Source organism: Andrographis paniculata, unplaced genomic scaffold (assembly GCF_009805555.1).
Source record: "Andrographis paniculata isolate CXL003 unplaced genomic scaffold, ASM980555v1 Contig15END, whole genome shotgun sequence".
Classification (NCBI taxonomy): Eukaryota; Viridiplantae; Streptophyta; class Magnoliopsida; order Lamiales; family Acanthaceae; genus Andrographis; species Andrographis paniculata.
Window position 1 is genome coordinate 454,491 of NW_026137435.1, and position 13,031 is coordinate 467,521.

Consider the following 13,031-nt stretch of genomic DNA (forward strand, 5'->3'; position numbering starts at 1 on the left):
ACAGGTATAGCCGAGGGGTTCTAAACGCACCGAAATGAGAAATTCCGAGGCGTTGTTTGGTTCGGCCAAACATCAGTATACGAAGGTATTGTTCATAGTGTTAGAGACGAGTCGTCAAAGACATAGTTCATCTCCGCTGGGACCTTCGATCTTACTACAAATACAGTTTTCAAATTGTTTGAAATTTAGGAGAACCTAACCGGAACAGAAATCATCCGGCTCGGCGATCAAATATCAAATCCGTTTCTGAAGGCAAACTTAGCAGAGTCGGCATTGTTAAATTGCCTATCGCTCATAGGTCCTTCAATTTCTTCCAAAATCAAATATATATATTTATATATGGAGTATGAAAATGAATTTGAAATCGAAATCGAAATCGAAATTGTGCTCAGTGAATACGAACCGAAACAGAATTTGCTTTCACTTTGCAGCAGTGATTATGTGCAATCAACTACATCGTTCGTCTTCATCGCAAAAATCGAATCAACAAATGAAAAGGGAGAAGCATGTAGGTACATAAGAGATTGGAGAACTCAGATACGGGAAATGGTATTTATAGTTGGTGGTGAAAAAAACCCTAGATGGCTTTGAGTGTAATTTTAGTGGGCCGAAGGAATAGTGTCTGTTCTTGGGCCACACATATCAAACCCTAGAAAAACATATGCCACTTTATAATCGTTATTTTAGGGTATATTTTTTTTTTTCAAAGTTTCTTCAAATTTTATTATTTGAATTTTATTTTTTTTAAAAAAATATATATATTTTTCACAAAATATCACGTTAAATATTATTTTTATATTAAATTCAAATTAATTTATTCTCAAATTCATTAAAAAGAAATATACCGTTAATTATCTTTAATTTTTTTTAAAAAAAATAAAAAATAAAAAAAATAAAACTACTGGGATATAATTTTTCATATTTAATATAAAAATTGAAATCCAAGAAGAAATATATATATATATATATAATATATGTATTTACATTAAATATATATATATTAATGCTCAATAGTCCTAGAAATGGGAACTATCATAATTAATTATATTTTAATTTTTTTTGTTACATTTCAAGAGTATATTCAATTGAAAGTTGATTAAGGATGTTTTGATTTGAGATATTTTTATATGAATTATAGTTAATTTTTTTGTTAATATAAAAAATTATATTTTATATAGTACATTGATTTTTGTGAAATAATTGAATATATATTATATATATTGAAAAATATGTTGAATAAAAAATAGTTTGAGAAACAAATCCTTAATTTATTTTTAAAAAAAAATCATAAATGTAAAAAATTCATACATTTCATCCATATTGATTTTTTTTTTATTGATTTAAATGAATTTTATAAATTTGTCATAATTGTATAATATTAATTTATGTGAACTTTTAAAAAACTAATGGACTAAACCCAAATCTTTAAGCAAACATATCAACATAATGGTATTACATGATTTATATATATATATTAAAAAATAAAATAAAATCGTATTTCTTTACTCAAAATTTACAATTTTTTACTATTTCATGTCTATATTTTTTTAAAAAAATATATATATTTTTTTCACAAACTCAAACAAATCTATTTTTCAAACTAATCAAAATAAGCACACCCAATTTTTCTTTCTTTATTATTAACATCATTCATTGTTTTTAAATATAAAATAAAATATTTTGTAATGATTTGATCTTAACTCTAATAATAATAATAATAATAATAATAATAATAACAATAAGCCTAAAGACTTGTAAAAGTCCCAACGGCCGACGACTTGGTTAAGTCAGCTCGCTCTCTCTATATACCTTTAAAAAAATGTCCCTCCCCAATTCAATCAAAATAAATATGTATGGTATTTTTTATTATATTATTATCTCTAAATTTGTAAATAGTCTAGTCATTAAGTTAAAAAAAAAAAAAAAAGTATACATGCATAGATAATTTATTTTTTACCTACTTTATCTCATTTAACAAAATTTAAATAAATTTCTCAAAATATTATATTTTATTTTTAAATTACTCACTTTCATATAATTATTCGATTTGAAGAAAGCAATGAAATAAGCTGCCGAGGAAAACTCCAAACCTCAGGCTCGGGTTTCCGTTCGAATAAACCTCGCACCGCAGTCGAACTCCAAGCCTCAGGCTCGGGTTCCGGTTCGTATAAACCTCGCACTGGCAGTCGCAGAGACGCAGAGTCCACACGCTTATACTGTTTTTCCTTGTATCTTCGCCTTTCGTCGTCTCTTTTCTCTTCATTGTTCAAACCTTTGGTTCCGCAGCGGAATTCCAATCGGTAGTGAAGATCAGCTATGGAGGAGCCGGAGGAGATATCGGATCCGAGGGGAGAGTCTTTGATTGATCAAATGTCTGATAAGATTCACGGCGATGAAGACTCGTCGGGGACTTTGGACTCAGAGTCGGAGGTTAATGATTCAGAGGTTAGGGAGACGCCTTCGCCATATCCACATCCTTCCTCCGTCAAGGAGAGGTTTAACCGCGTCTTCGTCCGTGAGAGACCGGCCGAGGTGGATGATGGAGGCCAAAGTAAGTATCACGCTCTTTTATCTTTACTCTTTTATCATTCAGTTTTATTATAATTGTTCTTAGCCATCTGATGTATCGATAAACTAGTTATTGTTATTTGTTTTGGATTCAATCGAATTAGTTATATATGTCATGAAGTTGCTGCGAAACAAAATCATTTGGAAGAAATGCTGTGTTCCATGTCTGTATCTCATGGTACTTTGATTCAGTGCACAAGTTTCGCCCGCAGCAATTGGAAATGAAAACATTGAAACTGAATTACTCTCCGGAAATCTGTATTAATTCTTATATTTGCAATTTTCTTGAAACCTGGTTTAGAATTTGGACCTTCACTAAGAAACGTTGTTGATTCTGTGGCATTTACCTTTTAAGATCAAACTGAAGTATGATTTTGAATATCCTCTGTGGTTATGAATTTTGTAGCTGCTGAAATATTCTGGTGGAGGAACAAGACGACGGCTACTATGGTGTTTTGCGTGGTGACTGCAATCTGGTTTTGTTTTGAAGTGCTTGAGTATCATTTTCTTACTCTCATCTGCCACGTTACAATCCTTGGCCTTGGGCTGTTGTTCTTATGGTCCAATACCTCGACGCTAATCAACAAGTGAGATCATCTGATGGTTTTCTTTCTAAATGCCACTGTAGAAATAACTCCTTTGCAACTATTCAATCCCCATGTCTTTCACGTTTGCAGGAGACCTCCCCATATTCCTGCAGTTCACCTTCCTAAGGATCCATTTCTCGTGTTTGCTTCAACTCTTCATAATGAGATCAGTGAAGCTCTTGAAGGATTGAGAGAGATTGCTGTAAGCAGGGATCTCAAGAGGTTCCTTATGGTGAGATTTGCTTGAAATTTATGCATATTCATAGACCCAATTGTGTAATTTTCTGGTTCATGATTAATTATTGAATCTACGACTGTTGATTGTCGAACTCTGTTAAAATGTCTCATTCATGTACACATTTATACATTGAAGCTATTGTGGGTTTGCATCATTAAGAGGCGCTAATTCTTTCCGTCTATATCTCATCTGTTTTTAAGTATTGACGGTATTCGATTTCATCAGGTTGTTGTTGTTATGTGGATTATTTCAATTGTGGGCAGCTTTTGGAACTTCCTGACGCTGTTCTATATTGGTAATAACCTCTCACCCTTGCACTTTTAAATAATTTTTTTTCCTTTTCCAACGTTTTGATGAATTATTAATGTTATAATTTATTTTTTTTCCCACAGCATTTTGTTTCCTGTACACTCTACCAGTTCTGTATGACACGTACAGCGAAAAAATTGATGCCTTTGCCGAGAATGCGATAACTGAGATTTGCAAAGTGTATGCTGTATTTTCTTCCAAGGTACTGCACAGGCTTCCTAAGGAACAAATGGACAAGAAAAAGGTAGAGTGATTAATTGCTTATGTATATATTATGTGCCATTCTTGCCGTTGATATTTATTCTGCAGTTTTAACGAGAAGCGCTGTTATTTCCTCGTTTTGCTATAAATTCAAGCATTGTTGGTGCTGTTTGTATAGTAAGAATCTTTTGGTATTCAGATTTTGAAGATTACCTTCTAACATTATGCACATTAACATGTTAGAAGTATAATGTGTATATATATAGTTACAAGGTACACGGCGATTTGGATTTAGTGAACATATTAGAGTACATAAACGGATGATCACTTGTATATTCTCTACTGGTTCATTGCTCGCGCACACGTACAGCTCTACTTTTATTTTTAGTTATTGGGACAATACGAAACCTTTAGGTACTCTAGAAGATTTACGATACTTGCTTCGGTTACTAGAGTTGTAGGATGTAATACTTGTTTGAGATTGAAGCAATGGTAGGAAGAAAGACATTTTTGGTATGTGGCATTGTTATCTGCTTTACAATCCCATTTATAGTAGTTGACTATAAGAGCCAGCAATGGGTCGATTCGTGCTTGTTAAATTATTCAACCTTAACCCGACCCGTTTATTATCGTGTTGGGTTCGTGTTAACCCGTTTATTATCGTGTCGGGTTCGGGTTGACTCGCGTTAACCCGTGTACATAATTAAGTCTAATTTCTTGATTCAAATTAAATAATTTTTTATTTTGTTGTCGTGTTATGTTAGTTTTTATTGGTTTGAGCGTAAATTATGTTTGAATTATTTAAAATTGAATTTAGTTTAAATTAATTTATGAAAAAATTATTAAATTATGATTATTTATATATATAATAAATATATTAATCAATATTAATATATTGTAATCGGATTGTCGTATCGGGTTCGAGTTGAGAGCCTCAACCCTAACCCGACCCGTTTATTATCGTGTCGTGTTCTTGTCAATCCGTATACATAATCGGATTGAAATATTTGATTCAAAACCAATTATTTCGTGTCAAGTCGTGTCGGGTTAGTTTTTGCCAACTCTAGTAACTATAGACCAATTACGGAAAGAATAAGATGTTGATTAAGGTTAATCAGCACATAGAAAATAGATAGACAACACATGGTTTCGACTAATACAACATATGTGTTTGTACTAGTTAGGAACATGAGCAGTTATATTGTGTTTTAAAAACATAATAATGGTGGTATGTGTTGTATGATTATTTGACCCAGATAACGATACATGATAATATATCGTATATATTTTGACAGCAGATAATAATATAGTGATGTACAATACAATATATTATTAATTTTTAGCATATGAAGCATATGTATACGATACATAATAATATATAAATGGTATAACTATATAATGTTTTTATATAACACAATATTTTATTACCTGTCTTGTGGTTGGATGTTGATTGACTTTAGGGGCGATTTGTAAAGAAAATGAAATTGCAAGAGAAAGAGAATTTAGTAGAGAATTCAGTTGAGAAATATGTAAAAAAAATGTAGCTATTTTGGATGAATTGATCAATAATAAATGATTAACTTGGCAATAAAAGAAAATTTAACTAGTGAGAATTTATGAAGAAATGTTTTTGGTGATTTTTTTTTAAAATAATAAATTAGATGCCGATATTTTATAAAATCAAATTTATGTGTAATTTTTCAAAAATTAGTGAAAAAAATAAATATTTGGATAATAAAAATTCAATATGATGTTTTATAAAATTTGAATAATATAATCTAATAATTATAAAAAAATATAAAATATAAATATATATATTGCATCAAATATACAATTTTCTATATTTCAGATAAATAAAATAATTTAATTCTCAATTCTTAGAGAGAAATTAGAGAGAAATTGAATTGAATAGAGAATGAGAATTAATCCATAAATTATATACGATATTTTTTAAAGATTATATTTTAGTACAATTTATTAAAAGATTGTAAAAATTAAATACTTTAATAATAAATTAAATTTGATTTTTGTATAATTGAAATAATATAATTTTAAAAAATATATAAAAATTAAATAGTACATAAAAAAAATTTAAAAGAAAATTAAAAAATATACTGCATCTCTGCTGTGAGAACTAAAAATAGAGAAATAAAAATGATTTATTTTTCAAATTTTATTTTTCTGACTCAAACAAACAAGAGAAATGAGGTAATTTCTATTTCTCTGACCTCATTTCTCTGTACCAAACACAACTTTAGTGTGGTCATATGAACAGTACTCTAATTGCAATCTACCTACCTAATATAAAAATAACTAAATTTAAAAACACTTATTGTTGGCAATACCTTAAACCTAGAGCTTGACTTTGTAAGTACACTTGTGACTTTGAACCTTCCTACTCGTAACATTAACAACAACCATACAATTCATCTTAACTACTACATATTTCTTAACAACAAAAATCTCGACTCTCCCGCCAATTCTCGAATAGATTCCAATCACCACCACCCCCAAACCCATATCCTTATAAAACCAGGGTTGCGATACGATCCGACTCGTCATAATTTCGACTCGTACACCCATTTGTGTAGTTCGCCGCGCACTTGCCCTCCCCGGTGGCCCCCGTGCCTCCCCAATCACTTCGCCATGGTAGAATAGTAAGCTCGTCGTATTCCCGTATTTAAAAGAGACAAAATTGTTGGGGTTCTTCACCGATAGGATTGCAATTAGGGTTAAATTTGTGTGGCTGTCGAGGAAACCGATCTTGTCGAGGTTCTTCATCTTGCGCACTCGAATAGTCGGGACTTTAAGTTCCGACACAATGCATATCAAGATCAAGAGTATTACGACATTTATGCCCACAAAGGCGGCAATGCAGCTGCACCGCCACTTCCGGCGGATTTCCGCGGTGGTTTCTCCCCCGTAGACGGCGGCCGGATGGCCCATGTTGTGTGAAGTCTCCGCCATCTCTTGAACTTGATTCCTAAGAAAATGTATGTGTACATATGTGTATATATATATATAATATGATTTCTAAGAAAATGTACATATATATATTTATATATATGTATGTATGTGTGTATTTCACTATTGCAGATATAAACGAGAAGTGATGATTAATTGATTTGGAATTATCTTTAATCACATTTTTTGGTAAATGTAAAGAACATAGAACATAGGAATGAAGAAGTTTGTTGAAGAATTGTGGCTGATTTTCTGATTGAATGCGAGTATTGCCTGTTGTGCTCCAAATACTCCTTTATTATGTGCTTTTTTTGTCCCACCTGTCTCTGTCTAAATTTTAACTTTTATATTACACTAATAAAATAATTTTAAGTTCAAACTATCCCGTCAACATCTAATTATATCAAATTAAGCATCCATCTCAATTCAAAATTCTGTTATTCAAAACCCCAAACCCAACCCGAAAACCCGCAAGCAAAAACACACTTTCAAGTAAAGTAAAAACACAAGCCTGAAAAAAGTTTCGTAATATAAAGAAAAAACACAGCAAAGTAGAGAAGCCATTAAAGGAATGGAAGCAAAGAAATGAAAAAGAAGGAAATACATACATACCATTTATGTATTGTATCAAAACAGAGGCTTCTTCCCATTCAGCATTCCAAACAACTGCTCCAGCACCTGCCCGCCGCCGTCCCGCAGCCCCGAGTGCATGAACTCGTTCGTGATCCATAGCCGGATTCCGGCTATCTCAGAAGCCGTCTCCTTCACCAGATTGAAGTTTACGTACATGTCTTCGTAATAAGCAGCAGCAGCAACTGGAACCTGTATTCAAGTTAATAATTTACGGTCATAGGCGCCGTCGATCATCATCTTTTATACCCTCATTTACATAGCATATTATATCGAGCAAGAATTTCATTTCCCTCAAGAATTTCATATTATAAGATTTGATTGCAATGAACCTTGTTGTTTTTCAGGGTGGCGACGTCGTATAAAGGAGACCAATCCTTTTTCTCTGCAAGTATGTTTGCAACGTCTTTGTAAGGTCTCAATGCATGAATTTCTTCAAACATCCATGGAAAGATCATCTGCAGTACAATATACAAAGCAAAAAGATACGTCCGTAGGGTCAGATCACCCCGCAACAAATTGAAACACACTTCTAGAATAATATTACAAAAAAAAATCAACAATTCAATGAAAAACAAAATATAATTCACCCTAAACATTATTTCTTAGATTATACTCCCTTCGTCCCAAAAGAAATGGACCTTTTGGGGTTTTGTAGTAGATTAAAAAATAATAGTATTTTATTAGTTAGTGGAAATGTGCAAGAATTTTTAATATTTTAGCCCGTTGACTTTATGTATAAAGTAATTGTATTTGTTATTAGTGTATGATTATTTTTTCTAAATTAGAAAAGTCATACTTTAAAGTGAGACAAACGAAACTAGCAAAACGAGTATTTTGAATTAGGACAGAGGGAGTATTAACTTCTCCATACCTAATACCAAAACAACTAAAACTAAAAACGCTATAGAGACGCACCTAGAAAGTACATATATCCATCAACAAATTGTGGTTTCGGATTTAGGATAATTCATTTTTTTTTAAGTCAATACATCCATAAATTGCATATTGCAATCGTCATGGCACATTGTAACCAAATTTTAACTCGGGACTTCAAAAATTATATTATCCTCAGATGTACGAAAACATTCTTATGTTTTAAAATTTTTCAATAGGGCTTTGCATCATACCTCGCCGGTAAAAAGCACAGGGCGCCCTTCCTTGACAGCCTTAATTGCGTCAAATTGACGATCATTTTCAGCCCTGATTCTGTGGGCAGACCAACTAGACGAAGCACGCTTCAATGCACACAATCACATTTTTATTTAAGCATCAAGAATACTGAAGAAATTTCTCAATATCATGTATAAGATCAGCGCCGGATGTTGCCCATAAGAAGAAATATTACCTGACAGTATATGGACTCGTGCATGATTGCGTATAGGGGATTAGTGTTATAATCCAACCACCTCTCAAACTGTATGACGATCAAATGCGTTATAAAAAAAAATACGTTAACTGCATTCAGATTGTGGAGATTAAGTATTACTCACTGCATTCAAAAAGTAGTAGCTAATTTTCTTTGGTGCCGCTGGAACTAATATAGGATCCCATACCCTCTCGAACCTGTAAGAAACATAAACGATACAATTAGTAAATTGTTAAAAAATAATCAATTTCTACAGATGGAGCTTTTGATGATAAACATACATGTAGTGCAATCGTTCAAAACCCGTACTAGATCCTAAACCTGATAATCCCAGCAACTGTAGTCCTCTCGGTGTCAGGACGCCACCCGAAGGAAGAGGTACCTTTGTAAATCACATAAATATAGAGGAACTTGAGAAATGACGAGCATGGAAATTTATTTCATGTATGGTCGGGGAAATGGGAAGTTTTGTATAAACAATATGCTTCTTACCCCTCCTCCTTCAGACTCTGCTAAATATTTTACCACTTCTTGGACTATTGCAATATCTTGAGGGAATCTCTTGTAATACTTCTCGTTCTGACGTACAATCTGCTCAAAGCAAGCTCTGTAAACAGAATCGGCAGTGCATCCACTTCCAATTGGAGGGATCCCGCCAGTTAAAAGGACTTGTTTCAATCCGTGTGGAGCAAAACTCAGGTAAGTCACAGCACAAAAGCCCCCATAACTCTGCAGGAACGTAATAATTTCAGCAACGTAGCCAAGCTAAGAATATCAAGAAACCTTCAAGAATGTTCTCCGGATAAAATACATTAAAAGGTAGATAAATGTTCTTAACTATTTAAAATCTGAAAATGTGTCAAAAGATTTGTGGGATCCCTTATCCGTGGAAAGAGGTAGAAAGTGTCCTTATTTAGGCTTCCCAATTGAGAGATGATTTTAATTCTTACGAAGACATGAACAAAGAAAGCAAGTGAAAAGGAATACATGAAATTAACCACAAAAATCTATGTGTATGAACACGGGGAAAATAAAAAACAAATTGCACCTGTCCCAACACCGTCCATGTTGAATCATGAGCTAGCCTTATCCGAATAAATTCAGCATCATTCACTATATTGTCAGCTCGGAAATGTGTCAAGTAATCAGCCAACTCTTCCGAAGATTTAAATTGAGACATCGAAGATGTTGTCAAAGGTGTTGATAAGCCTGTTCCACGCTGTGCAGCAAACATTTCAGCATAAGAAAAAACAAAAATTTACAACAAGCACAAACACAACCGAAACCAAGAACCACTTTGTAATAACATGCCTGATCCATTAGAACAACACGGTATTCTTCAATTGCTTTATGTATCCATCCATTAGCTTCGGTAGGCCGAGGGCACTCGAATCCAGGCCCACCCTGTAAGTATAGTAGAAAAGGAAGGTGTAGCTCTTCCTTCCCAACTGCAAAAAATAGTTTCCAGTTACGACGAACACTGAATATACTCATCTCGTTACAATTGGGAATTATTCAAAAGACAAATCAAATCCGAAGCGTAAAATTATGCAATCATCCAAGCAATTTTTGTTGGAGAAAGATCAATACTGCTTTGTATCACCTTTTGATCAAATTTCAGAACAAATTTATCTTCATTACTGGTTCATCAATCCAATATCAGCATCACATCCTTGAACAATAAATTTATTTTCTAAATCGCAAAGCATAATGACAAACCTAAAGCACAAATTCACTTCATTCTTAGGAAATGACCAACAGAAACGCACAATTGCAGCACCCAAACTCACTCGAAACGCCAATTTCTCGATTTAAACTAAATATACATATATATATTACCACCGACGACTTCGCGAGCGAAGACCGTGATCTTCGGGGAAGTAAATTCTTGCAGCGAGTAATTTAGAGGTACGGTGAAGCGATGGTCCCGGAGTCGAAGTTCAGGCACTGAGAACCAATCTCCAGCGACATGTGTACCATCGGAGGCAAGGGCGACGGCGTTGTCGGCCATTGACGATATTTGGGCAAGTGGTTTACAATTGGAGTGGAAATAGGAGTTTTTGGAGAGGACCGGCGGCGTGTAGTGCAAAAGCTTACGGCGGCGCTGAGGAGTGACCGGTGGCGTTATCAGTAACAGGATTGTCCGCATTTGCACTCGCATTTTGCCATTTTCTAATGTTTCTGCAAGTAGAAGGAGCGGATGAATCTTTTCGACGGAAGGGATGGCCATGGTCGGGTATGGGTCGGGTCAAATGGAACCTAGACCCGACCCGAATTTATATTATTAGACTCAACGTTTGAACTGGATATGATTATATTCGGGGATCCGGCCCAAAATATATTCTTATAATTGCAATCTGAATTTGGGCCGGAATCCAGACCCAAACTTTAACACATATATTAAAATTTATGTATTTATTTTTTAAAATATTATAATAAAATTATCATAAATAAATTAATTAAATTCAACTAAAATATTTTTAAAATAAATGTATTATTAATTTTTTTAAAAATATTACTAAATAATCATAGATCCAATTCGAATCCGAATAAAATAATTAATACTCAATTCATATTCTATTTCATACTGAATACTAAATTGAGCATACTATAGTAATGAACAAATTAAAAATTTTATTGCAAGGAGTCTATTTAATTAGAATTTTATTAAATATTTTTATTTTTTTTGTTTATTTAGAAAGTACTTTTAAATTTTTGGTTTAAATAGTTCAATATATTAAAGAACTATTAAAAATCTAGATTAAATATTATATTCAATACACTTCTATCCTCAGTCACGTGTATCTCAAAGACTTTTCAATAAGTCACTCATCCTCAAATTACTCTAAGATAAGCACGGTAGAGTTTTTAAGTAAAACTTTCGAAAATAATGTGCATATTATTGTCATGAGTAGTCTATTCTATTTATTTAATTATTATTCAATTTCGAATGTCCTAAAATCGGCTCATCTACAGGAGTTGGTCTAGACCGGTCTAACTCCACGAGTATTTCAAATTGGATTTTCCAAGAACATTCGATATTTTTCTTTTTTATAAGCAATTAGACCAAATAATTTTGATTTAGTGTTTCTCCAATGAATTGATCCCCGACTTGGACTAAAGGATGTTCTAATCAGAGTCTGTTTGCTTGCTTCATTGGATCGAGTCCAATGGGCTTCCGATACATTCCCAAAATGACGGGCTCCTAGACTTGTTTGTCGTTGCAGAGTCTTTACTCAATGCTTTTGGACGTGCACAAAGTTGCAGACTTTTTTTTTTTTTTTTTTTTTTTTTTTATGACGTGGGAATCCATAGCCGCTACCCAAAAGTGCGCACTGGGTAAACCCCCGGCCGAACCTAATACCCTACAAACCAGGCCCGACGGGAAAGTCACACAAAAGTTGGAGAGACTTTGCTCGATATTGTTGTGGTTCACTTGTCACATTAAATTTTTGATTTGGACCGACCATCAAGCCATAGAATTTCACTATCGAGTCGAGTCTCGATTTCTTTTCATTACCTCAAATCTTGTTCATGTGGAACCTTATCGATCCCAGATATTTTGAGGCGAGAATAACAAATATATATTTCACAATCTTGTCAAGTTTATGAAAATAATATACATAAACAAATAAATAAATCTATCAAACCTTGCACGAACTTTATGAATTTTCTATATTCACAAATTTTTTTAAGTTCCAAAATTTGATAAAATTTCAATTAATTACCTCCACTTAAATGTGATGTTTTCAAAGAAAAAGTAATGAACACAAAAATAGAAAGTGAAAATACAAGAAAAACAAATCTTATTCTAAGGGTGTATTCGTTTATTAAAACCTCCCTCAATTTTTACTATTCATAAATAAAAAAAATAAAAAAAGTTTTCTAAAAATCAAATCAAAATAAATATTTTTCACTTTTTATATTATACTAAAAATAAATTTTATATTTAAAACATCACGTCAATACCTATTTATATCACATCATACAACTATTCAGTTTAAAATTTTTATTATTCAAATTTCAAATAAAAATTCAATCTCACAGACAAACACAACCTAAGTATCTATTTTTATATGTTCAATCATTATTTTAAATTAAAAAATAAAGTAAAATAAGACATTCAATATTTTTAAATAAAAATAAAATTTAAATCTTATTACTA

General features: G+C 32.6%; 3 protein-coding genes and 1 non-coding gene across 4 annotated transcripts; 1 reads left to right on the forward strand and 3 right to left on the reverse strand.

Moving 5' to 3' along the window:
- Positions 1 to 151, reverse strand: LOC127263449 (small nucleolar RNA snoR145). The gene has a single exon (XR_007841481.1). It is a non-coding gene; the product is annotated as a small nucleolar RNA snoR145 (small nucleolar RNA).
- A 2,036-nt stretch (positions 152 to 2,187) lies between these two features.
- On the forward strand, positions 2,188 to 4,253 carry LOC127260055 (reticulon-like protein B5). The gene is made up of 5 exons (XM_051287707.1): positions 2,188 to 2,551; positions 2,975 to 3,155; positions 3,246 to 3,387; positions 3,619 to 3,688; positions 3,786 to 4,253. Exons 1-5 carry the CDS (start codon positions 2,317 to 2,319, stop codon positions 3,953 to 3,955), a joined length of 798 nt encoding a protein of 265 aa, XP_051143664.1. The 5' UTR covers positions 2,188 to 2,316; the 3' UTR covers positions 3,956 to 4,253.
- A 1,767-nt stretch (positions 4,254 to 6,020) lies between these two features.
- On the reverse strand, positions 6,021 to 7,603 carry LOC127263194 (uncharacterized). The gene is made up of 2 exons (XM_051292221.1): positions 7,480 to 7,603; positions 6,021 to 6,886 (listed from the first exon to the last, which is right to left on the reverse strand). The coding sequence occupies exons 1-2, from the start codon at positions 7,515 to 7,517 to the stop codon at positions 6,256 to 6,258; spliced, it is 669 nt and encodes a 222-aa protein (XP_051148178.1). The 5' UTR covers positions 7,518 to 7,603; the 3' UTR covers positions 6,021 to 6,255.
- On the reverse strand, positions 7,266 to 11,057 carry LOC127263186 (uncharacterized). Its single transcript, XM_051292208.1, has 10 exons — positions 10,706 to 11,057; positions 10,178 to 10,314; positions 9,915 to 10,085; positions 9,359 to 9,595; positions 9,148 to 9,248; positions 8,991 to 9,063; positions 8,846 to 8,914; positions 8,628 to 8,735; positions 7,830 to 7,955; positions 7,266 to 7,689 (listed from the first exon to the last, which is right to left on the reverse strand). The coding sequence occupies exons 1-10, from the start codon at positions 11,025 to 11,027 to the stop codon at positions 7,495 to 7,497; spliced, it is 1,539 nt and encodes a 512-aa protein (XP_051148165.1). The 5' UTR covers positions 11,028 to 11,057; the 3' UTR covers positions 7,266 to 7,494.
- Between the last annotated feature and the right edge of the window lie 1,974 nt (positions 11,058 to 13,031).

Excerpts from the sequence above, each read along its gene's own strand:
- LOC127260055 (XM_051287707.1), top strand. The coding sequence starts at position 2,317 with ATGGAGGAGCCGGAGGAGATATCGGATCCGAGGGGAGAGTCTTTGATT. Across the intron at positions 2,552-2,974 it reads GGTGGATGATGGAGGCCAAA|CTGCTGAAATATTCTGGTGG; the intron begins GTAAGTATCACG and ends TGAATTTTGTAG. Across the intron at positions 3,689-3,785 it reads CCTGACGCTGTTCTATATTG|CATTTTGTTTCCTGTACACT; the intron begins GTAATAACCTCT and ends TTTTTCCCACAG.
- LOC127263186 (XM_051292208.1), bottom strand. The coding sequence starts at position 11,027 with ATGCGAGTGCAAATGCGGACAATCCTGTTACTGATAACGCCACCGGTC. Across the intron at positions 10,315-10,705 it reads CGCTCGCGAAGTCGTCGGTG|TTGGGAAGGAAGAGCTACAC; the intron begins GTAATATATATA and ends TATTTTTTGCAG. Across the intron at positions 7,690-7,829 it reads CCACCCTGAAAAACAACAAG|GTTCCAGTTGCTGCTGCTGC; the intron begins GTTCATTGCAAT and ends ACTTGAATACAG.
- LOC127263194 (XM_051292221.1), bottom strand. The coding sequence starts at position 7,517 with ATGGGAAGAAGCCTCTGTTTTGATACAATACATAAATG. Across the intron at positions 6,887-7,479 it reads TTTGATACAATACATAAATG|GAATCAAGTTCAAGAGATGG; the intron begins GTATGTATGTAT and ends ACATTTTCTTAG.